The 22,639-nt window shown below is 43.8% G+C and overlaps 1 protein-coding gene across 1 annotated transcript in view; it reads left to right on the top strand.

Annotated features, from left to right (window-relative positions):
* LOC142138501 (zinc finger and BTB domain-containing protein 8A.2-like) overlaps positions 1 to 22,622 on the top strand; it is a 72,061-nt gene extending 49,439 nt beyond the window's left edge. Inside the window, exon 4 of the mRNA XM_075195231.1 lies at positions 17,265 to 22,622. Coding sequence (XP_075051332.1) covers positions 17,265 to 17,573 — 309 coding nt within the window. The 3' untranslated portion in view covers positions 17,574 to 22,622. The remainder of the gene's footprint in view (positions 1 to 17,264) is intronic.
* The last annotated feature ends 17 nt before the right edge of the window (positions 22,623 to 22,639 follow it).

Here is a 22,639-nt window from a genome sequence, read left to right on the forward strand (position 1 = left end):
GTTTAAAGCCGTGTTAGAATACATGTTTTTTTTTATTGTTTACCTAATTCTATCTCCAAATCACTTTTTTGGCCAGGAGACAAGAATAAGAAAGCTGATGCTCTCTCCTGTTCTTTTGAGATTTTGGATTCTGAGCATTCTTTTAACAATCAGCCCATTTTAAGTCTTCAATCTCTGCAAATTGCCACCTCTGATAAAATCTTGTGCCTTCTAATTTGTGGAAGAAACCATCTGGGTGGAGGTGGATCGGTTTTCTAAGGCTGCCACTTTATTTCATTACCTGGACTTCCTAACGCTCCTACTCTAGTTGAAATTTTTGTTAATGAGGTGTTCTAAATGCATAGCTGTTCATAGGAAAGACATATAATTTGTCTCAAAATTTTGGAGCTGCTTAAGTGTCTGGGTCCTCTCCTGTCATGCACAAACTAATTGGCAATCCAAAAGAGTTTAAGAGAACTCTTACCTTGGGCTGAGTACTCCCACAATGACAATCACTATCACAAAGCCTCTTTTTCTCCATTTTCCATCATGTATGGATGTCACCTCATTCTACCCGACTTCAAACTTCCATCCTCTGAAGTTCCAGCGATAGAATCTTTATTTCTTCATTATCCCATATTTTATCCTCTGTCAAAAAAATCTTCAAAAATCTTCTTCCCGTTATAAGTGTTTTACAGAAAAGAGGTGACATACAGTGCATTCATTGCAACACAGAGATAAGGTTCGACTTTCCAAATTAACATATAAGTCTTGTCTATTAATCCAATGCTTAATGTAGCAGCATACAGTTGATTATAGAAGTTTAAACCCTTTCCCTTGTCTTTTTTGTAGAATTCTAAAACTAATTTGTATTTGTTTTTTTGCCACTCCAAATATATTGTCTGAATGCAACATTAAAGTTTTTTCAGCTCTATTTTATTATTATTATTATTATTAATATTATTATTATTATCATTTATTTATAAGGCGCTACAAGGTTTCCGCAGCGCCGTACACAATACAAACAATGGACAGTACAGGGAATAACAGTACGGAACAATAAACGAGTAGTACCAAGACTTCAAAGGCTCCAGGCAAGGCAAATATATGGAGGTTGGAGCAGAAGAGAAGGTAGTGAGACAGGAGGGAGAAGGGCCCTGCTCATACGAGCTTACATCCTAAGGGGAGGGGAGACAGACGACAGGCACAGAGGGTGTCGGAGGAGGGTAGCAAGCGCTCCCCGCTACTGAGGAGAAGCGAAAAGAGGAGAGAGACCATGGAAAGAGGGTTAGGTGGAAAGCTGGTAGGCTATGCGAAAGAGATGAGTTTTGAGTGCCCGTTTGAAGGAGCACAGGTTGGGGGACAAACGGATGGAGCGTGGGAGGTCATTCCAATGCAGGGGGCAGCTCGGGAGAAGTCTTGAATTCTGGAGTGGGATGAGGTGATCAGAGTGGAGGAGAGGCGACGGTCATTGGCTGAACGCAGGGACCGGGCGGGAGTGTGGATGGAGAGGAGATTGGAGATATAAGGGGCAGTGGAGTGGGAGAGAGCCTTGTAGATGAGGGTGAGAAGTTTAAAAAGGATTCTGTAAGGGAAGGGGAGCCAGTGTAGGGCAAGGCAGAGAGGGGAGGCAGAAGAGGAGCGATGAGAAAGGAAGATAAGCCTCGCAGCTGCGTTGAGTATAGAACGAAGGGGGGCGAGGCGAGAGCGGGGGAGGCCGGTGAGGAGAAGGTTGCAGTAGTCCAGCTGGGAAATGATAAGCGCGTGGATAATAGTTTTGGATGCTTCCCGTGATAGGAAGGGCCGGATGCGGGCGATGTTGCGAAGTTGGAAGCGACAGGATTGGGCAAGGGATTGAATGTGTGGGACAAAAGAGAGAGAGGAGTCGAGGGTGACTCCCAGGCAGCGGAGTTGGGGGACAGAAGAGATAGTGGAGTTGTTGACAGTGATGGAGAGATCCAGGTGAGAAGGGGAATGAGACGGAGGGAAAACAATGAGTTCGGTTTTAGCAATGTTAATTTTGAGAAAACGTGAGGACATCCAAGAGGAGATGGCTGAGAGGCAGTCAGAAACACGAGAGAGGAGGGGGGGGGGAGAGATCGGGAGAAGAGATGTAAAGTTGAATATCATCGGCGTATAGGTGATACTGAAGACCGAATGAAGTGATGAGAGCACCGAGGGAGATCGTGTAGAGTGAGAAGAGTAGAGGGCCAAGAACAGAGCCCTGAGGGACTCCTACAGGAAGGGCGGAGGGTGGGGAGGATGAGCCGGATATGGAAACAGAGAAAGAGCGGTTGGCGAGGTAAGAGGTGAACCAGGTGAGGACAGAGCCAGAGAGACCGAGAGAGCGAAGGGTCTGCAGGAGGAGGGGGTGGTCTACGGTGTCAAAGGCTGCGGATAGGTCAAGGAGGATGAGGATGGAGAAGTGACCCCTGGATTTAGCAGAGAGGAGATCATTAGTTACATTGGTGAAGGCGGTTTCAGTGGAGTGGAGGGAGCGGAAACCAGACTGGAGAGGGTCAAGGAGGGAATTTTCTGAGAGGTGACAGGTGAGGCGGTTGCAGACAATTCGCTCGAGAAGTTTAGAGGCATAGGGGAGAAGTGAAATGGGGCAGTAGTTGGCAAGTGAGGTGGGATCAAGATTGTTTTTTTTAGAATAGGCGTGATAAGGGCATGTTTGAAGGAGGAGGGGACAGTGCCAGAGGAGAGAGACAGGTTGAAGCTAAATAAGCACAGACAGTGGGGGAGAGGGAGCGGAGAAGGTGAGAGGGGATGGGATCAAGGTGGCAGGTGGACGGGGGAGAGGAATGAATGAGGGAGTTGACTTCATCGCCCGTAGTGGGGCGAAAGCAGCACCAAGGTGGAATGTGGGAAGAGGGCGGAGCAAAAAGAGAAGCAGGAGAGGGAGGGGAGGAGGAGATATCAAGTCTGATGGCCTCAATTTTGGAGGAGAAAAAGGATGCAAAATCAGAAGCAGAGAGGGAGAGTGGGATAGGAGGAGGCGGAGGGGTGAGGAGAGAGGTTAATGTGGCAAAGAGACGGCGGGGATTAGAGGACTGAGAAGAAATGAGGGACTTAAAGAAGGATTGTTTGGCAAGGGAGTGGGCGGAGCAGTAGGAGGAGAGAATAAACTTGAACTGAAGGAAGTCAGGCAGGGAGCGAGATTTCCTCCAGAGGCGTTCAGCCACACGAGTGCACTTCTGAAGGAAGCGGGTGAAATTGGAGTGCCAGGGTTGCGGAGTTAAGGGGCGGCGGCAGAAAGAGGTGGCAGGGGCGACGGCATCCAAAGCAGTGCTGAGAGAGTGGTTATAGAGAGAGGTTGCTTGGTCAGGGCAGACCAGGGAGGGAAGATGGGGATATTATATTATTATTATATTATATTATTATTATCTTTAATTTATAAGGCGCCACAAAGGGTCCGCAGCGCCATACATAACATACCAAAAACAGTGAGCCATGACACAACATGATACAGAAAGAACAAAAATGAACAAAAATATATACACAGACACAGGTAACATGGTAATGCAAATCAAATTATTACTGGGACAATGAGTGAAAGTGATGGTAGAAATCATCGAGAAGTAGGCCGAAGCTTAAGAAAATAGGGCTAGGGAAGCAGGCCAAGAGGTACAGAGGGTGTTGGAATAGTAAAAAGAGCACACAAGGAAAGAGGGCCCTGCTCCTGAGAGCTTACATCCTAAAGGAAATGGCAGACACAAATAGTGGGGTACAAATAGGTACTAACTAGGGGAGAGAGTTAGGAGGAGGACTGATAGACTTGAATAAAGAAATGTGTCTTAATGGCACGCTTGAAGCCTTTGAGAGAAGATGCTAACCTGATGGAACGTGGAAGATCGTTCCACAGCTGGGAAGCAGACCGGATAAATTCCTGGAGACGGGAGTGAGAAGAGGTGAACAGTGAAGCAGTGAGGCGGCGGTCAGAGGCAGAGCGGAGGGGGCGGCTAGGAGAGTAGGTAGAGATGAGATTGGAGATGTAGGGAGGGGAGGATTGATTAAGAGCTTTAAAGGTGAGGGTGAGAAGTTTAAATTTAATTCTGTAGGCCATGGGTAGCCAATGTAGTGACTGTTGGAGGGAGACAGCAGAGATAGAGCGGCGGGAGAGAAAAATGAGGTGGGCAGCAGCATTGAGGATAGACTTAAGAGGATCAAGGCGAGAATCAGGTAGGCCACAGAGAAGGAGATTACAGTAGTCAAGGCGAGTGAACAAGGGTTTTCGTAGCTGAGAAAGGGGTGAATTTTGGATATATTCTGAAGGTGGAAGTAGCAGGATTTTGAGAGGGACATAATGTGAGGCTAGAAGGAGAGGGAGGAATCAAGGATGATCCCAAGGCATTGGACTTGAGGGACAGAAACAAGGGTAGTGTTATTAACAGAAATAGAAAGGGGGGGAGGTGGGAGAGTCCTGGAAGGGGGGAAGACGATAAGTTCAGTCTTGGAAATATTGAGTTTAAGGAAGCGTTGGGACATCCAAGATGAGATGGCTGAGAGACAGCAGGAGGCACGAGACAGAAGGGAAGGGGAGAGGTCAGGGGATGAAAGATAGATTTGGGTATCATCAGCATAGAGGTGGTACTGGAGGCCAAAGGAGCGGATGAGGACACCTAGGGAGGAGGTGTAGAGGGAATAAAGCAGGGGGCCAAGAATGGAACCTTGAGGAACGCCAACAGGTAAGGAAAGAGGGGGGGGGATGTGGAGTCATGTGTAGAGACTGAGAAGGAGCGGTTGGTGAGGTAAGAGGAAAACCAGGAGAGGACAGTGTTATGTGCGTATTGTCGCTAACCAATAACGATTGTCGAACCTCGATTTGTGTTTCCAAAGCACAAAGATTTATTCGCAATAAGTAGAATAAAAATGCTCAAGCGAAGTAATAGTAAATACAGCCGTTACTTATCGCAGGCTCTCTGGATCCAGTGCAGTCATTCAATCCTGAAGTCTGGGGACAAGATGTCTGCACTCTGGATCACAAGCTGCTGCTTATATACACAATCAAATACAGTAATACAATGAAGATGGTATAGCTTGCATCTATTGGTCCAGGTCTCAGGAATGTCCAAGGGGCTGTCAATCATTGGCTGGTTCATCCTAAGGAATCCAAAGGAGGGGGTCATCTCTGCAGGGGGTATGCTCTGCTCTTCCCGCCAATATTCCTTAGTCTTAAGTAGTTCATAATTCCCTATCATTCATAACTTGTGTATGCACTCTGCGATTCCCTCGCAGAGTGAACCAAACAGTAGGATATGTAACAAGATTCATTATGATACCACTCATGATGTTATTCCTTCAACCCGTTCCGTGTATTTCACTAATATGCATGTAACTCTGATATAACATATAAATACTACTATATTTCGACATAACTGACTATGTGTTGCAACTACCATTAATGTGTACTATTTTATAAGTATGCGTGTTTGTGCGAATGTATGGTAAAAGACCAATTACTGTTGCTGCCACGTGTAGTGGGCGTACGCCCTTTCACGCCGTAGCGTGCCCTTGTACGTCGATGCGTACCGTACGCATCTTTTCAGACAAAGACAACCAAGTTTGCTAGACTTTAATTGAAATGACTTTATCCAATTTGCTGACTTCGACAGCTCCACCCTTTGATAGTGTAATAAACTATCACCCAATCACCGTTTCAAGTTCAGGATTATACAATACTTCTTCACAGACCATGATCTCGGTATCTGGTACCACCCTTTCAGTCTCTTTCTCAGTGTTACTCCTATGAGACCGTTTTCCACACTTCTAACACAGTAGGAACACATTTGACAACTAAACCTATTGCTAAGATGACACCCAGTATAAGGAGAAGGAGCTTACCTACACTAGCAACCATTTCCTGTACCCACTCCCCCAGACCGAAGAACCATTTCACAGGGTTCAACCACGAGAACCAACCCGCCACCTTTTCCCCGACCTCATATAACAAAGAATTATGGCTCTTTCGAAATTCCCATTTCAGCTGTAAAATTTCATCCATCTTCCGGTCTATAACCTCTTTAGGGTCATCCGTATTATTAGTAATGTACGTGCAACATTTGACACCGAACTGGGTGGCCTGTGTCACACAGTATCCACCAGTAATAGAGGTGAGATAATTTAGTACCAGTCTATGTTGCACCAACTCCTTCTTGTACGCTTGTAGCTCCCTTCCAGTATACCTGAAAGTGTCATCATACATCTACGTGATATTATCTATTAATTTGACTAGGTCTTGGATATATTTAAAGTTTAATGTTCCCCGAGTGGTCCTGGTGAGATCTAGAGCAACCATAATTTGGAAACCAGCAGTTTCACTAATCAATTTTGTAGCTATGGGTTCCTCACCAGGAATCATATTTCTCTTGCCACGGTGTTCATACTGTGTGTGTATCTATGGTGGTGATGTAGTCTTGTGAATACCAACCATTTCTTTATGAGTAATAGTCATGATTTCAGGAACCAGTTTAGCTAAGAAACACAAGCCCTTGGAACTCGGAGTCACCCAGGAATAAGCTTTCCTCCCACAAACAAAATACACATCATCAGGGAGAACATAAGGAGCAGTATGCCCATGAATTATATCACACAGAATTTTGATAAAACTACCCATGCCCAGTGTCTCTATTTGTTCTAGACACGTGTCGGCATTAATGACTTTTCCAATGGATATCTTCTTATGTTTGGTTATACGCCCTAATTTGTGACCTCCATCAACATTCCTGCCTAGCAGTGACCTTGTGAGTCTCCCTCTAAAATGAGTGTGGTGAGCCATTGTCTGATCTGATAGGTCAGCCTCCCAATTCTCCAGGCGCTTTGCATGAGATATGTTTAGGCACAGCAAAGATCTGCCTATGGAGTATTGTCGAAGCGTCAGACTAGGGGACCTAGTGTTATTGTACCTCCCGTCTATGGGCCTCCCACCCCTCAATTTGAGTACTTCAGATATGTTTAGAGGTAATGGCACTAGTCCTATATTATGCTGCCCTTGAGGCACGTGAGAGCACACCCAACACTCGGTTTGGTTTAGCACCTTACCCACCAGGGAGTGATAATCCTCCAAAGGATGCCCGCCTATATTCAGAGTACTGGGGGACTGGCATCGTTGGATGCATCTCTCTTCAACTAGGGAGTCGCAGAACTTGCAGATACAATACTCATCAGACAATAGCCCCTCACACTGCCTCCGAGTTCCTGAGCTAGCAGACTTTTTCATAACCCCTGGACCAAGTTTGATAATGGGCTTCTCTGAGTATCCTATTAACTTTTCTTCGGCCTCCATTTCATCCGTATCACTCCCAGAACTCTCCTCCGTCCTCCATCCTCCTTCACAAAAATAGAATGTCCTAAAAAGAGTAAAAACAAGGAAAATCCTGGAACAAAAGAAAAACAAAAACCGCCACTCCATCGCTGGAAAGATAATTCTGAGGCAACGTCTCCTTTTCAGGTGTCTCGACTGCAGGCTTTAGGTCTCCCGGAACAGGCTCACAAGTGACAGCTCTGTGTCGTCGGTCTTAGTTTTATCTTGCACTTTTTCTGGATTATGGACTCTCCTGCAGTGGGTGGAATGGACCCAAGTGTCTCTCTCTGCAACCTTCAGTGATGTAGTACTGGTCAGCAGCACTTGGAACGGGCCTTCCCAACGGTGTGTTAAACAACCTGAACGTAAGAAATTGCGGATCATAACATAGTCTCCAGGTTCAACATCATGACAGTTCGTTTCTGGCATACCAGGTGACAGCATTTTGAGTTTTTGTTGTTGTTTTAGCTGTCCACTCATTCTTATAAGATATTGTACAGTCACTTCATTATTACACTTCAAGTCGTCTTGTGGACTCACGATCAAATGAGGTTGTCGTCCGAACAGTATCTCAAAGGGGGACAGATTAAGAGGAGGTCTAGGAGTGGTTCGAATGCTATGGAGGACCAACGGCAAAGCCTCAGGCCATGCCAACCCAGTTTCAGCCATTATCTTACCCAGCTTGTTCTTTATAGTACCGTTTACTCTCTCCACCTTACCACTGGCTTGTGGTCGGTAAGGGGTGTGAAGTCTGCTACTGATTCCCATGAGTTTACACATATTTTGGAAGATATCACCAGTAAAATGGGTACCCCTATCACTTTCGATTCTAGGGATACCGAACCTACACACAAAGTATTGTACAATTTTCTTTGCAGTGAACACAGCAGTATTAGTGGCTGCCGGATATGCTTCTACCCAACCGGAAAACACATCAATACACACTAACACATACTTTAAATTCCTGCACGGTGGTAATTGGATATAGTCAATTTGTATTACCTGAAAAGGTCCGTCTGTAGGAGGGATGTGGGATGGCTCAGTTGGAATAGTTTTCCCAACATTTTTCCTCAAACAAGTAAGACATGACATTGCTTTCTTACCAGCCTGAGAGGAAAATCCTGGAGCACACTAGTATGCTCTCACCAGTTTGCACATACCTTCTTTACCCAGGTGAGTCAGGCCGTGTGCTGCTTCAGCCAGGCTTGGATATTATGTTCGGGGAGCTACAGGCTTACCTTGTCCATCCCTCCAGAGTCCTGAGGACTCTTGACCACATCCCTTCGCCTTCCAGACCGCCCTTTACTGCAGGGAACACAAATCTTGCATTTCAATTAATTTCTGCATGTCTAATGTCTGAAAAACCATCATAGTCTCGGTCGATACAGTCATAGGTTGTCCTGCTGCCCATTTAGCAGCTTCGTCTGCCCTGTTGTTGCCCAATGACACTGGGTCTTCTTCAAAGGTATGGGCTTTGCACTTTATGACGGCTACTGTTCTGGGTAACTGTATCGCTGTCAGAAGTCCTTTTATGTGTTGTGAGTGTGCCACTGGTGTACCTGCTGCTGTCGTAAAATTTCTAAGACGCCAAAGGGCCCCAAAATTGTGCACTACCCCGAAGGCGTACCTAGAGTCAGTATATATATTGGCTGATTTACCCTCTGCCAATTCACACGCTCTCCTTAGTGCTACTAGTTCCGCCACCTGGGCTGAGTGAGGTGGACCAAGGGGTTCAGCTTCTACCACATCCTGATCGTCTACAACAGCGTAACCAGTACATAGCTCTCCTGTCTCTGTCTGTCTATGGCAACTTCCGTCTGTATAAAACGTAAAATCTACATTTTCTAAGGGGGTGTCACGTATGTCGGGCCTTGCAGTAAAGGTCTGATTCAGGTGTTCCATACAGTCATGCGTGTCAGTTTTCTTGCCTAACTCATCATCAACCAGGGTCTCCTCACCTCCCACCCTTTGTGTCTCTAGAGACACATATGGAAGGTATGTAGCTGGATTTAAGGTGCTACATCGTTTGATGGTGATGTTTTAAGGTGCCATCAGGGCTAGTTCCCACTTTGTGAATCTAGCTGAAGAAACATGTCTGGTTTGGGCTGAATTTTACAGAGCTGATACAGCATAGTGTGTAGATAGTTGAATTATGTCCTAATACTACGTCCTCTCTCTTACTCACCAGAAGAGCCGTTGCTACTACACTTCTGAGACATAATGGGAGTGATCTTGCCACATTGTCTAATTGTGCACTGTAGTATGCTACCGGTCTGCTAGCGTCACCATGTTTCTGTGCGAGGACACCTGCTGCACAGCCATCAGCTTCTGTACAAAATAGCTCAAAAGGCTTTTCATAATCAGGTATTCCCAATGCAGGTGTTCTAGTCAGACTATCTTTAAGATTAAAGAACGCTTGCTCTCACTCTTCTGTGTGTACAACACGTTCTGGTTTTGAGGAAGAGACTAGCTCCTGCAATGGTAATGCCAGAATAGAAAAACCTGGGATCCAGGATCTACAGTATCCACACATCCCTAAGAAAGTACGAATCTGCTTCTGGCTCTGCGGCAGAGTCATGTGTTGTATGGCCTCAATTCTGTCGGTTGTCAGGTGTCTTAGCCCCTTAGTGAGGCAGTGTCCTAAGTATTTCACCTTAGTCTGACATGGCTGTAATTTGTCCTTTGCCACCTTGTGCCCTGTTTGTGAGAGATGGAGCAACAACAATTTAGTATCATGTAAACATGACATAAAAGAGTCAGAGCACAGCAACAAATCGTCCACATATTGAATTAGAACAGACCAATTGTGGAGTTGAAAGGATTGCAAACAGTCATGTCAGGCTTGGGAGAAAATACTGGGACTGGCAATGAACCCCTGGGGTAGTCTGGTCCATGTGTATTGCACTCCCCGGTAGGAGAATGCAAAAAGGTATTGGCAGTCAGAGTGAAGAGGGACTGAGAAGAAGGCAGAACATAGATCAATTACAGTAAAATGACTAGCAGACAGTGGAATCTGCATGAGGATGACAGCTGGATTTGGCACTACGGGGAATTGGCTCTCAACAACTTTATTAATTCCCCTTAAGTCCTGGACTAATCTATAGCCCCTCCCCCCACTCTTCTTCACAGGGAAAATGGGACTATTTGCTGTACTGGCTGTACGAATTAAAATCCCTTGTTGTAACAGCCTCTCAATAACAGGTTATACCCCTAGTTCCACCTCCTGTTTTAATGGATACTGTGGGATTTTTGGAGCTATCCTACCACTTTTTAGATTGACCATGACAGGGGCTACGTTTGCCATCAGTCCAGTGTCCTGTCCATCTCTGGTCCATAGGGAACCTGGTATTTCCAGCAACATCCCCTTTACTTGAGATGGACTTTGTTCTACAACAGGAGAGTGTAACATTAACCTTTGAGGGGTGTCCAATATGTCCTGTACCTCATGTGCGACCTTCTCCGGTATATCTAAGAACACACCATCAGAAGTACAGTATATGACACATCCCATTTTACATAACAAGTCTCTCCCTAGCAAGTTAGTAGGAGCCGCTGCAGCCAAGAGAAACGAATGCTTAGTATGCAGAGGCCCGATAGTAACTTCAGCGGGTTTAGTTAGAGGATAATGTAACACTTTTCCCGTTACCCCCATAGCTGGAATGGTTTTACTGGTCACCTGTAGATTGAAATGAGAGGTTATCACAGATCGGGCCGCCCCTGTATCTACAAGAAAAGTTTGTTTCCTACCAGCTATGTCAACTATCATTTTTGGTTCTTCACTCTGACTCTCAGTTAACCTCACTGGCTGTAGACTACAGGTATGACCTGACCCCTAGCGCTGACTATTGATTTCCCGCGCAGCATTTGCTGCTGTAATATGCGCAGTTAGATGTGAGTCTTCTAGTCTATGTGAATCCCTCCTTGGAGGATATCTATGTGACCCACCCCTCTGTGTATTGAGTGTTTCCTTTTTACAATCTCTTATGTAATATCCTTCCTCGTTACAGTTGAAACACCTGATCACTTTAGGTTTCTTGTTATATGGGTTGTATGCTGGTGGTCGTGTATGCACCCCTTCTAGAGCCTGTATACTTACCGTCATTAACCTATCACTTTTCTCTTCCCTTTTTTTAAAAAGGTTTTTGTCATGCTCCACAGCAGACTCCCTAAGAGAGTCTACCGTGACACCTCTCCAATTAGGTAATGTGGTTTGTACTCTCGTCTTTAAGATTTCTCTAAGGCCATCCATCAGTACTCCTACAGCTAAGGTGGCGGGGGCGCGCTTGCGCTGAGTTCGCCACCCTTCTCAACGGTTACATCCGCCTTGCGCGCGCTTTTCGCCACGCCTACTTCCAGTTTGCATTCGCTGCTCTGCCACGTGTTACCTTCCATTTGCCACAATTTTAAACAATCATTATGTTTATACCTCACTTTCGTTGAGGTAATCAACCATACTTTATCTTTTACAGTATTTAGTACCTCTGCATTAAAACTTCCTATTGTTGGGAAAGGCCTATCACAAGCTTTGGTCATCTTGACCCACGTGTCACAATACACAGTTGCGTATGCACCATATTTCTTACACATGAGAAACCTCGCTAAACCAATAGGGCCTTCCTTAGGCAGTACACTGACCATCTCTAGCGTATGCTTAGCACCCATGTTGATCAATATACCTTCTACCCGGAACACAGACACACCGCAGTGCTCTGTTCCTTCCGGCTAACAATTCCAACTCTGTTGCTACAATCACAGCTAGAGATCTTTAATGCTCGGTGAACGTATTTCCTTTAGCCGCATTCACTCGCTTTTCTCGCACCCGGCGAGGATCCCTAATACAGATATATCACTGTGGGCCCCAAGGGCTATCAGCTCCTCGATACCCTGGCTCAACCACAAAAATCTGTTGAGTTTATTATAACTGGGAGAACAAAGTCGATACAATCAACCAGCCTTTCCAATATAATTCCTCCTAGCTGCTTCACCAATTCGCACTAACGGTGCGGTTAGATCGCACTGCCTACCAATACTAATTATTAGCAAACCTTGCGATCTATTGGTAGCACTTTGCGAAAACCCGGTTTTCGCATTCGGTATACCTGCCCTGTATACCGTCCTTCAGTTGGGCAATCCGCCTCGTCAGACAGCAACTGAGCACAATGAATAATGAACAGTGTATCTACGTTACAACATCACACACTATACACCTTTTCTGCGCAGAAAATCAAAAGTTCCCAACAACAGTAATAATATCTCAGAGGCTTTCACAAGTAATTATACTATGCATGTATAATAACTATCAAAACGATTGTTTAACCACGTGGAAAATCTACCGGAAGTTCGCGTACGCACAGCAGGAAATACACATACGCTAAGCAATGCAATACAGTTAAAACGCACAATGACAGAAAAAAGAAACAGTTTTCTCTTTTGTCCCTAGGTTCTAGTTAGCGTGCCCTAGATAATGCAAAACGGACATCCGGTTTCACAACACAGAGTAAAATTCAGGTTTTGAACACCATGCGTTCTTACCCGTTTATGACGTGTCTCCACCCTTTGTTGCGGAACCGAAATCCGTTGGTCTTGCGTATCATCGGCAACGAAACCTCCAAAGCTCACGAGCTCCCAAATTGTTATGTGCGTATTGTCGCTAACCAATAACGATTGTCGAACCTCGATTTGTGTTTCCAAAGCACAAAGATTTATTTGCAATAAGTAGAATAAAAATGCTCAAGCGAAGTAATAGTAAATACAGCCGTTACTTATCGCAGGCGCTCTGGATCCAGTGCAGTCATTCAATCCTGAAGTCTGGGGACAAGATGTCTGCACTCTGGATCACAAGCTGCTGCTTATATACACAATCAAATACAGTAATACAATGAAGATGGTATAGCTTGCATCTATTGGTCCAGGTCTCAGGAATGTCCAAGGGGCTGTCAATCATTGGCTGGTTCATCCTAAGGAATCCAAAGGAGGGGGTCATCTCTGCAGGGGGTATGCTCTGCTCTTCCCGCCAATATTCCTTAGTCTTAAGTAGTTCATAATTCCCTATCATTCATAACTTGTGTATGCACTCTGCGATTCCCTCGCAGAGTGAACCAAACAGTAGGATATGTAACAAGATTCATTATGATACCACTCATGATGTTATTCCTTCAACCCGTTCCGTGTATTTCACTAATATGCATGTAACTCTGATATAACATATAAATACTACTATATTTCGACATAACTGACTATGTGTTGCAACTACCATTAATGTGTACTATTTTATAAGTATGCGTGTTTGTGCGAATGTATGGTAAAAGACCAATTACTGTTGCTGCCACGTGTAGTGGATGCGTACGCCCTTTCACGCCGTAGCGTGCCCTTGTACGTCGATGCATACTGTACGCATCTTTTCAGACAAAGACAACCAAGTTTGCTAGACTTTAATTGAAATGACTTTATCCAATTTGCTGACTTCGACAACAGTGTTACAGAGGCCTATAGAATTGAGAGTTTGCAAAAGGAGTGCATGGTCAACGGTATCGAAGGCAGCAGAGAGGTCAAGTAGGATAAGAAGGGAATAGTGTCTTTTGGATTTAGCGAGGGGGAGGTCATTAGTGACCTTAGTGAGGGCAGTTTCAGTGGAGTAGTGGGGGCGAAAACCGGATTGGAGCGGGTCAAGGAGTGAGTGAGAAGAGAGAAAGGAGGTGAGACGTTGCAGACAACCCGTTCAAGGAGTTTGTAGGCAAAACAGGCAGGTAATTAGAGAGAAAGGCGGGATCAAGGGACGGTTTAATAGCGTGATTGGAAGTGCTTGTATTGGGTAAAGAATTTTAGGAAATCTACCTATGTATGACAGATGAAGGTGGTGCAATTTTTTTTTAATTCTGTCATGCATTTTTCTAGCATTGCAGACAAGTTTATGTGATATAGGTTGTGTATATTTTGGGGATGTTTTACCCCTAGTTATTGCATGTTGTGTTTAGCCCACTGCAGGTCAAAGGGTTCACAACATCTGCGTTTTCTGATTTTACCTATGTTCAAGGCTGTAGATGTCACTTTGTTTATTGTGAAACACAAAATTTCCGTTTAATGTTTTATTTTTTTGATTATGAGTTTTAAGCTGTATTGTGGGTTTTCAATATAAAAAACAGGTTGTCTGCATATGTAATTAGTTTTATCTCAGCTTCTCCTATCTGTATCCCCTGAAATAAGTCCCATGCCTGAGGATTCTGATTAATGAGTCTAGCACTAAGTTGAATAAAAGTGGGGAAATTTGGCAGCTCTCACCGGAAACACTGGTCATCCACATAGACTCCCCCTTATCTCATTTATGATTTTATGAGATAGGAGTAAATGGCAGCACGGTGGCGAAGTGGTTAGCACTTCTGCCTCTCAGCACTGGGGTCATGAGTTCAATTCCCAACCATGGCCTTATCTGTGTGGAGTTTGTATATTATCCCCGTGTATGCGTGGGTTTCCTCCGGGTGCCCCGGTTTCCTCCCACACTCCAAAAACATAATAGTAGGTTAATTGGTTAGTAGGTTAATTGGCTGCTATCAAAATTGACACCTGAGTTCTCAGCGCTGCAGAATCAGTGGCGCTATATAAATAAATGATGATGATGATGATGATGACCCAAACTCCCATTTTTCACCAGTTTACTGTTGATGTGTCTAGGACACTTTGTTGAATGTTTTCTCAGCAACTAAGCTGAGCAGCATATTTTTGTCATTTAAAAATATTATTATCACCACCAGTGTTGCCCTAATTCCCCTTACTGAGTATCTCCCACACATGAAACCTTTTTGATGTGGGGTGAGGAGGATTAGTATCAAAGTTTGCAGCCTGGTGTCTAGTAATTCAACTGGTAGCTTAGTCTTAGTTCAGAAGTGAGATGGGTCTTATTAATTACATTTTTTATTGGGCTTGGGGACAAGTATTGTAAGTGCTTCATTAAATATCAGCTATAGGAAATGTTCTTTACATATTTTTCTAAACAGGTTAGTTAGTGCCTGTACCAGATCTGTTTTTAGCAGTTTTAATAATTTCCGTTAAACCCGTCTAGGCCTGGGAATTTATAAAGTTGTAATTATTTTATAGCTTGCTTCACTTTTTGTTCCGTTATCTCTTTGTTTAGTTGTTCCCTCTATTGAGGGGTGAGTTTTGTGAGGTTTGCCACTGACAGCAAAGAATGCGCTAGAGACACATTCTCTGTGGGGGCTGTAGAGTCTGGCATAGTGTGTTTCACGTTGGGTTGCCTGTAGGTGAATGTTTGATTTTGGTTATTAGTACGCCCGTTGGCGTAGCGTAGCGTATCTTATCATTTTTACATGCTGCCATGCTCAGAAAATAAACGTATGGCTGTTCAGACCTGCGACTTATGACTCCTTGCACCTGAAGAGGTGTTACACTGGAGGGAAGGGGTGTTTTAACATAGGCAAAATACAGTAAGGGCATGTTCGAGAAATTGCACACGGATTCAGTCTCGGACACAGTCGCAGATACAGCTTAATTACTGGTTTTATTTGGCGGTGGTGTCACACCCCCTCGCCCTCTAAACTCTCCCATCACTCATTCTGTCCCTATCTACAGTCCTATCCTAAAGGTCCATTATTCAAGCCAAATCAAAATACATTTTCAATTACAAAATGCAAAGAAGTTTCTTTTAAAATGAACATGCTTGGCACACACTAAATCCTTTGGGTGCATGTCAATAGTGCTATGCAGTGTTATTATGGTGTCCTCATTGTCGCTCATTCTTTGCTCGAGCACCGTTATATGCTTGGTATTGGACTCTAAGGGTTTATTAAAGAATGTAAATCCCAATACTTGTTGTAGTTTTCCTAAAATTGGTCTGTGCATGCTCAGAAATGAACTATATACCAGTGAACGCGAGCGAGTGCATCCAATTCATCTTTGAACGCAAATGACACTTACGACTGCCTACGATTTAAAGGGCAGAAAGGGGGAGTAAAGGGGTGTATGCATGAAGGCAATGTTCAGTAAGGTCTTGTCAAAGTTGAATGCATGCACATCTGTCCGATTCAAGCTTTGAGCATCTCTCAGGTGCGTGATTTTTAGCCATATCACTTGTACCAGCTACAGGGCAGGTGTAAGTGCCGAATAATAGTGATGATGATCGCATTTGCAAGCCAGATGAAGGTACAATGAAGAGCAACTGTAAACATGCTTTTTATGTACAGTAGGCATTAACAACATCCTGAAAAAAATAGTTTATAAAATGTATTTTTATTCATGATTATATTATTAACAGGTGTTAATGTATTTAATAATCTTTTTTTATCTGTGTGTTCTGATGGGACTTTATATATACATATGCATTGTGCACATTCTGCAGTGTGTTGTGTCTGTCTGCATATGGCAACTGTCGTATAGGCAGAGCTTACTTATACCTGTATTCAACTAGAAACATTACATGAGATCCGCTTGTATTTGAATATTGGTGTACTTGTGTGCAATTTCTCATTTTAAAAAAACGTAAATTGCATTCCATAATGAATCAGACTCATTGTTTGATTTATTGCAGATTTGTGTTACTTTGGGGAGTGGGTCCCTGCTCACCAATTTGATTGATAGCTGGTTGCTTTTCCTAATGTGAGCTGTCACCTGGTGTGTCTTTTTATAACCCTATTCTGGACCAGATGAACAGTGAGTATTTTGCGGCTGCAGTTTTGCGCCTCTCTTCAGGTCTTCACCAAGGCTCCAATTGTAAGGAGCAGACTCCGTATTAGCATTGTGCATGGTGTTTCCTCTGTTTGCTGTGCCCAGTTTCAGGCTTATAACTCGTCTTCCAGAAGGTGGAAGATAACTGTACCCTTTGTAGCCAACCCTGTATTTTGCTAAAAATCCTTACTGTTTTCCTGGATTTGGTGCTTACCCACTTAGTAATAGAAACAAAAGGACACTGACGTAATTAGAAAAGTTTAATGTTTTAAAGGTTTTTTTTAAATATATTAATTTTTTCCAGATCCATGAAGCTGGGAAGCCTATCTGCAGGAGGTGCAAACGACATGTGACAGATGATTCAGGCCAGGTTGTCCAGGAGGGGACTAAGCGATTTCGGCTTTGTAATGAATGTGTGGTTGAGGTTGGAGTCAGCAATTTTTCCATTGAGTTAGATGATGATGACACCCCTATAATCTTGTCTGGCGATGAGGGCAAAGAGCCACCTTGGAACTTCAATGGTGGAATGCAGACATCTGAACCACAGATTATAGAAGACACCTCTTCTGACATGGTCATACATGAAGTGGTAGATAGTGATGAGGATATATAATTGATTATTTTGTAGAAATTAAGACTTCCTCAGGCCAAACACATTTAAGTATCCCCATCATTGGCGTGGACAGATAACAACAACCTTTTTTTTATTTGTATTTTTATTAGCAAATATATTTATAAAACATTTTGACCTGTATAAATAATTTTGGTTTTGAATTGTCTGCTCTGTATATTTTTTAACATTTGGAAAATATGTTGGTAGTGTAAAATATTGGTTATTTCTATAGTCTGTATCTTTTTTTTTCTCACGTACATTTTATTAGTTAGGATACCTGGACTTAAGCCGTGTACCTGTAGTGTCATGCTTTGTAATTTAAAACTAATTTCAAAAAAGGGACCTTTGTTCATATATTAAAGGATATGTCTACTGTTTGGCTATTTCTTTTTCCATAGAAGTCACTTGCATCATTGGTTCAAGCAAAGCATATCTAACAGTACACGAATATGCAGAAATTAAGCCTTCTGTCAGATGGGCAGATTATGCACTTTCGATTACGTCTTCATTCACAGCCATCTCACCTGCAGAAGTCAGAGGTTTTGACATTCCCATGAACAACTATTTATTATTATTATTTATTTATAAGGCACCGCAGATTCCGTAGTACCGGATACAGAAGCAAGTAGGTGAGGTAATACATATAAGTAGCCAGATGAGTGTGAGTAATGCTATGGGGACTCACACAGAGTGCAGCAAAAGACGTGACAGGATGAACGAGTGAGTCAGACAGTAGACAGACATGGGACAATAGGTAGGGACCCTGCCCATGAGAGCTTAGATTCTAGAGGGAGGGGTGGTGAGAAACAGTTGGGCCAACTGGGAGGAGATGGCAGCTGAGGAAGAGGTGGTGATGGATAGAATGGTTAGGAGGTGGTGGGATAGGTGAGCTTGAAAAGGTGAGTTTTGAGTGAGCACTTGAAGGACTGAAGGTTGGTGGAAAGTCAAGTAAGATGGGGTAGGGAGTTCCAAAGATTAGGGGCAGCATGACAGAAATCTTGGAGGTGAGCATGGGAGTAGGTAATGAGAGGTGAATAGAGGCAAAGGTAAGAGGCAGAGCGGAATGGCTGTGTACGTATATACCGTAAGACAAGGTCAGAAATGTTAGGAGAGTGTTGGTAAGGGCTTTGTAGATGAGGATAAGGAGCTTGAACTGAATTCTGAAACCGATAGTGTGCCAATGAAAGGATTTACACAGAAGGGAAGCAGAAGAGGTGTGGTGGGAGGGGAAGATGAGCCTAGCTGCAACATTCTGTATGGTTTGAAGGTCAGAAATGTGAGAGTCAGGAAGGCCAGTGAGAAGGAGATTGCAATAGTCAGGATGAGAAATGATGAGTGAATGGACCAGGATTTTGGTTGCTTCCTGAGAGAGGAAGGAATGGACTTTCATGATGTTACAGAGGAGGAAGTGACAGGATTTGGTGAGGGACTGGATATGAGCAGTATAGCTGAGTGCTGAGTCAAGGGTGAATCAAAGGCAGTAGGCTTGGACAACAGGAGAAAGAGTGATGCTGTCAACCAAGAGAAGATATTTGTAGGGATAGCAGCATTGGCAGAAGAAAAGATGATGAGCTCGGATTTGGAGATGTTGAATTTCAGGAAGCGCTTTGACATTAAGGTAGCTACAGCAGAGAGACAGTTAGATATCTGGATAAGGAAGGCGGGAGAGAGGTCAGAGGCGGAAAGATATATTTGCATGTCATCAGCATAGAAGTGGTATTGGAGGCCAAATGATTGAGTTTACTCAGAGAGGTGGTATAGAGAGCAGAGGACCCAGGACAGAGCCTTGTGAGACTCCAATAGAAAGGGGAGGAGGAGGAGTAGGAAGCAGACACGCTAAAAGAGCAGCCAAAGAGGTATGAGGCAAATCAGGAGAAAGCTGTTTCACGAAAGACTTAGGCAGTCAAGGGTGGTAAGGAGAAGAGAATGATCAAAGGTGTCAAAAGCAGCAGAGAGGTCGAGGAGTACGAGAAGGGAGAAGTGACCTTTTGACTTAGCTGAGAGTAAGTAATTTGTTACTTTAGTGAGGGCAGATTCAGTTGAGTGAAGGGGACGGAAGCAAGATTGGAGAGGGTCAAAAAGAGTGGGAAGAGAGAATGTGGGACAGACGTTTTAAGACAAGTTACTTGAGAGTTTTAGAAGCAAAGGGAAGCAGAGATACGGGGCAATAGTTGCAGAGAGAGGATGGGTCAAGGGAGTTTCTTGAGAATAGGGGAGATGAGACCATGCTTGAAGGCTGAGGGGAAGATATTGGTGGAGATATAGAGGTTAAAGAAGTGAGCAAGGTCACAACAGGCATTGGAAGAGAGGGATCAGAGGAATTTGGAGGGGACTGGATCGAGGTGACTGGTTGAAGTAGAAGAGGAGGAGAGAGGAAAAGAATCTCAGGCACAGTTACAGGATGATAGAAGCCAAGGGTGGCAGAGTGAGTGGTAGAGAGGACAGGTGGGGGGAGGCAAGTCTGACGAGAATAGATGTCATTGTGGATAGAGTCAATTTTATTTTTGAAGTAGTTGGCAAAGTCAAGAGTGGTGATAGACGAGGGGGAGGAGGTGGTTGAGGACACAGTAGAGAATTAATGGTAGCAAAGGGGAGTATGGGGTTTATTGGACAGGGAGGAGATGAGTGATGTGAAATAGGTTTGTTTGGCAAGAGAAAGAGCAGAGTAGTAGAAAAAAATGATGAATTTAAAGTGGATGAAGTCAACAATTTAGCGGGATTTCCTCCATTTGCATTCTGAGTAGCAGGAGCACTTTTGGAGACAAGTAATAGACGAGTGCCACAGTTGGGGTTTAGATTGGCAGGGACAAAGGGGGGTGGCTGCAACTGCAGTATCAAGGGCAACAGAGAGTCTGGTGTTGTAAAGAGAAAGCGGTGTTGGTGCATGATAGGGAAGAAATGGGAGCAAGCAAAGGTTCAAGGGAGGATACGATGATGGGGTCAGTGCTGATGATGGGATGCAGTGTGCAAGCGACTTTGGGTGGGATGGGGTGTAAGGGGAAAAGGAAAGGGATTGTGGTCAGACAGGGGGAAGACAGAATTGGAAAAATTGGAGATGTCACAGAGATGGGAGAACATTAGGTCCAGGGAGTGACCATTACGGTGGGTGGTGGAAGTTGTCCATTGGGAGAGGCCATGGGAGGAAGTGAGAGTTAGGAGTTGAGAGGCGGCAGTATTAATAGGAGAGTCGCTAGGTATATTAAAATTCCCAATGATAATAGTGGGAAGATAAGTAGAAAGAAAATGGGAAAGCCAGGCGGCAAAGTTATCAAGAAATTAGGAGGAAGGGCCGGAGGATGGGTGGAAAGGGGAGAAGAGGCAGTTGGAGTGGACTTCGAAGGAGAAGGAAAGGCAGGGTTCAGGGGGAATAACACGAAAGGTGTAGCCAGGCGACAGGATACCTACACCACCTCCTTGGCGGTCCCCAGGACGGGGAGTGTGGGAGAAGGAGAGACCCCCATGGGAGAGGCCCGCCAGGCCCTGGAGCTGTAGGTCCCCTCTTAAAAGGGTGATGCAGGTGAGGGCTGTGTGGTTTTAGATGGGTGACCTCCTTAAGAAGTTCCCTCGATTCCTCACCAGCAGCCATGGGATGGGTGTCCACCGTGTGTGACACCACTGTTAGGCAACATTTGTCTTGTTGGGCTTTCTAGCATTTATGTATATTTTAGTTCATCATCATCTATTTATATAGCGACAATTCCACAGCGTTGTACAGACAACTCAAGCACTGGGATCATGAAGTTGATTCCCGACCATGGCCTTATATGTGTGAAGTTTGTGTGTTCTCCCCATGTTTGCGTGGATTTCCTCCAGGTGCTCCGGTTTCCTCCCACACTCCAAAAACATACTAGTAGGTTAATTGGCTGCTATTAAAATTTACCTTAGTCTCTCTCGGTTTGTGTGTGTATGTTAGGGAACTAGACTGTAAGCTCCATTGGCACAGGAACCGATGTGAGTACGTTCTCCGTACAGCACTGCGGAATTAGTGCCGCTATATAAATAGCTGATGATGAGTACAAGTTGTGAGGTGTAATAGTGCTGCATTTTTCCAATTGTGATAAAAATTGCTCTACAAATTAGGCATGAGCGTTTCTGAAATTGGATAACGCTAACACATGTTTTTATGACTGGAGTTTTCAAAACTGCTATCAGGTAGGTGGAGTGGGAATGAGGAAGGACATGTAACTAGGATGGCATACTGTGTCTGCCTTCTTAAGAGATAAGGCAATTCCTGCATTTTCAGGTACCATTAGATGCATGCTGTTGTGTAAACAAGTTGTATAGGGAAGTGTATTGATAAAATAGATTCACAAAGATGGGCATGCTCTATAAGCATATTATCAATACCCATGGTATTTTTTTCAAATGGATGACAAACAATGAACGCTGTGTGACCAATCCTCTTTTATGATAAATGACAGTGGGCATTGACAATGCTTCAGCATAGGACATAATGTTCCCTATTTTTACACTAGATCAAGCCTTGTTCAACGCACAATAAACACTAAGATAAGCACTAGATCATAGGCATATGATAAATTGCAAGTTAAAGAATATGAAGTGTATCAGTATCTCTTATTTACTAATGACTGTAAACCAGTATTGGTTGTTCTAGTGTGGCCGATTTATCTACACATCTTTAGATGGCAAGAATGTGTAGATCTGATTGTTCACAAAGAATATTAAAATATCTGTTCTATATAAATTAAGCCTACGCGACTAACTATAATAGAGGTAGTGTCTAATGGATTAAATTTTAAGAATGTCAACTGATTGCAAGATGTCTGTAATGAATTGCTTATCTGTATAGAAATGAAATTTAAATATATGCATGATGAACCACACTAGCAATATCTCAAGGATTTTAATTTGTGCATGCATGTATGACTAGCATTCCACAAACATGGAACATATTAAGTGTAGGCTCCAATGTATAAGACTGAATGTACTATTGTAAACGAATGGACTTTGAAGATATTTTTATAACTTTGTGTAAATGTGATTCTACATTGGATGTTTAATAAATTTATTATGTTTCTGTATATACAATCTGTCTGTTATGTTTT

This window comes from Mixophyes fleayi, chromosome 2 (assembly GCF_038048845.1).
Source record: "Mixophyes fleayi isolate aMixFle1 chromosome 2, aMixFle1.hap1, whole genome shotgun sequence".
Classification (NCBI taxonomy): domain Eukaryota; kingdom Metazoa; phylum Chordata; class Amphibia; order Anura; family Limnodynastidae; genus Mixophyes; species Mixophyes fleayi.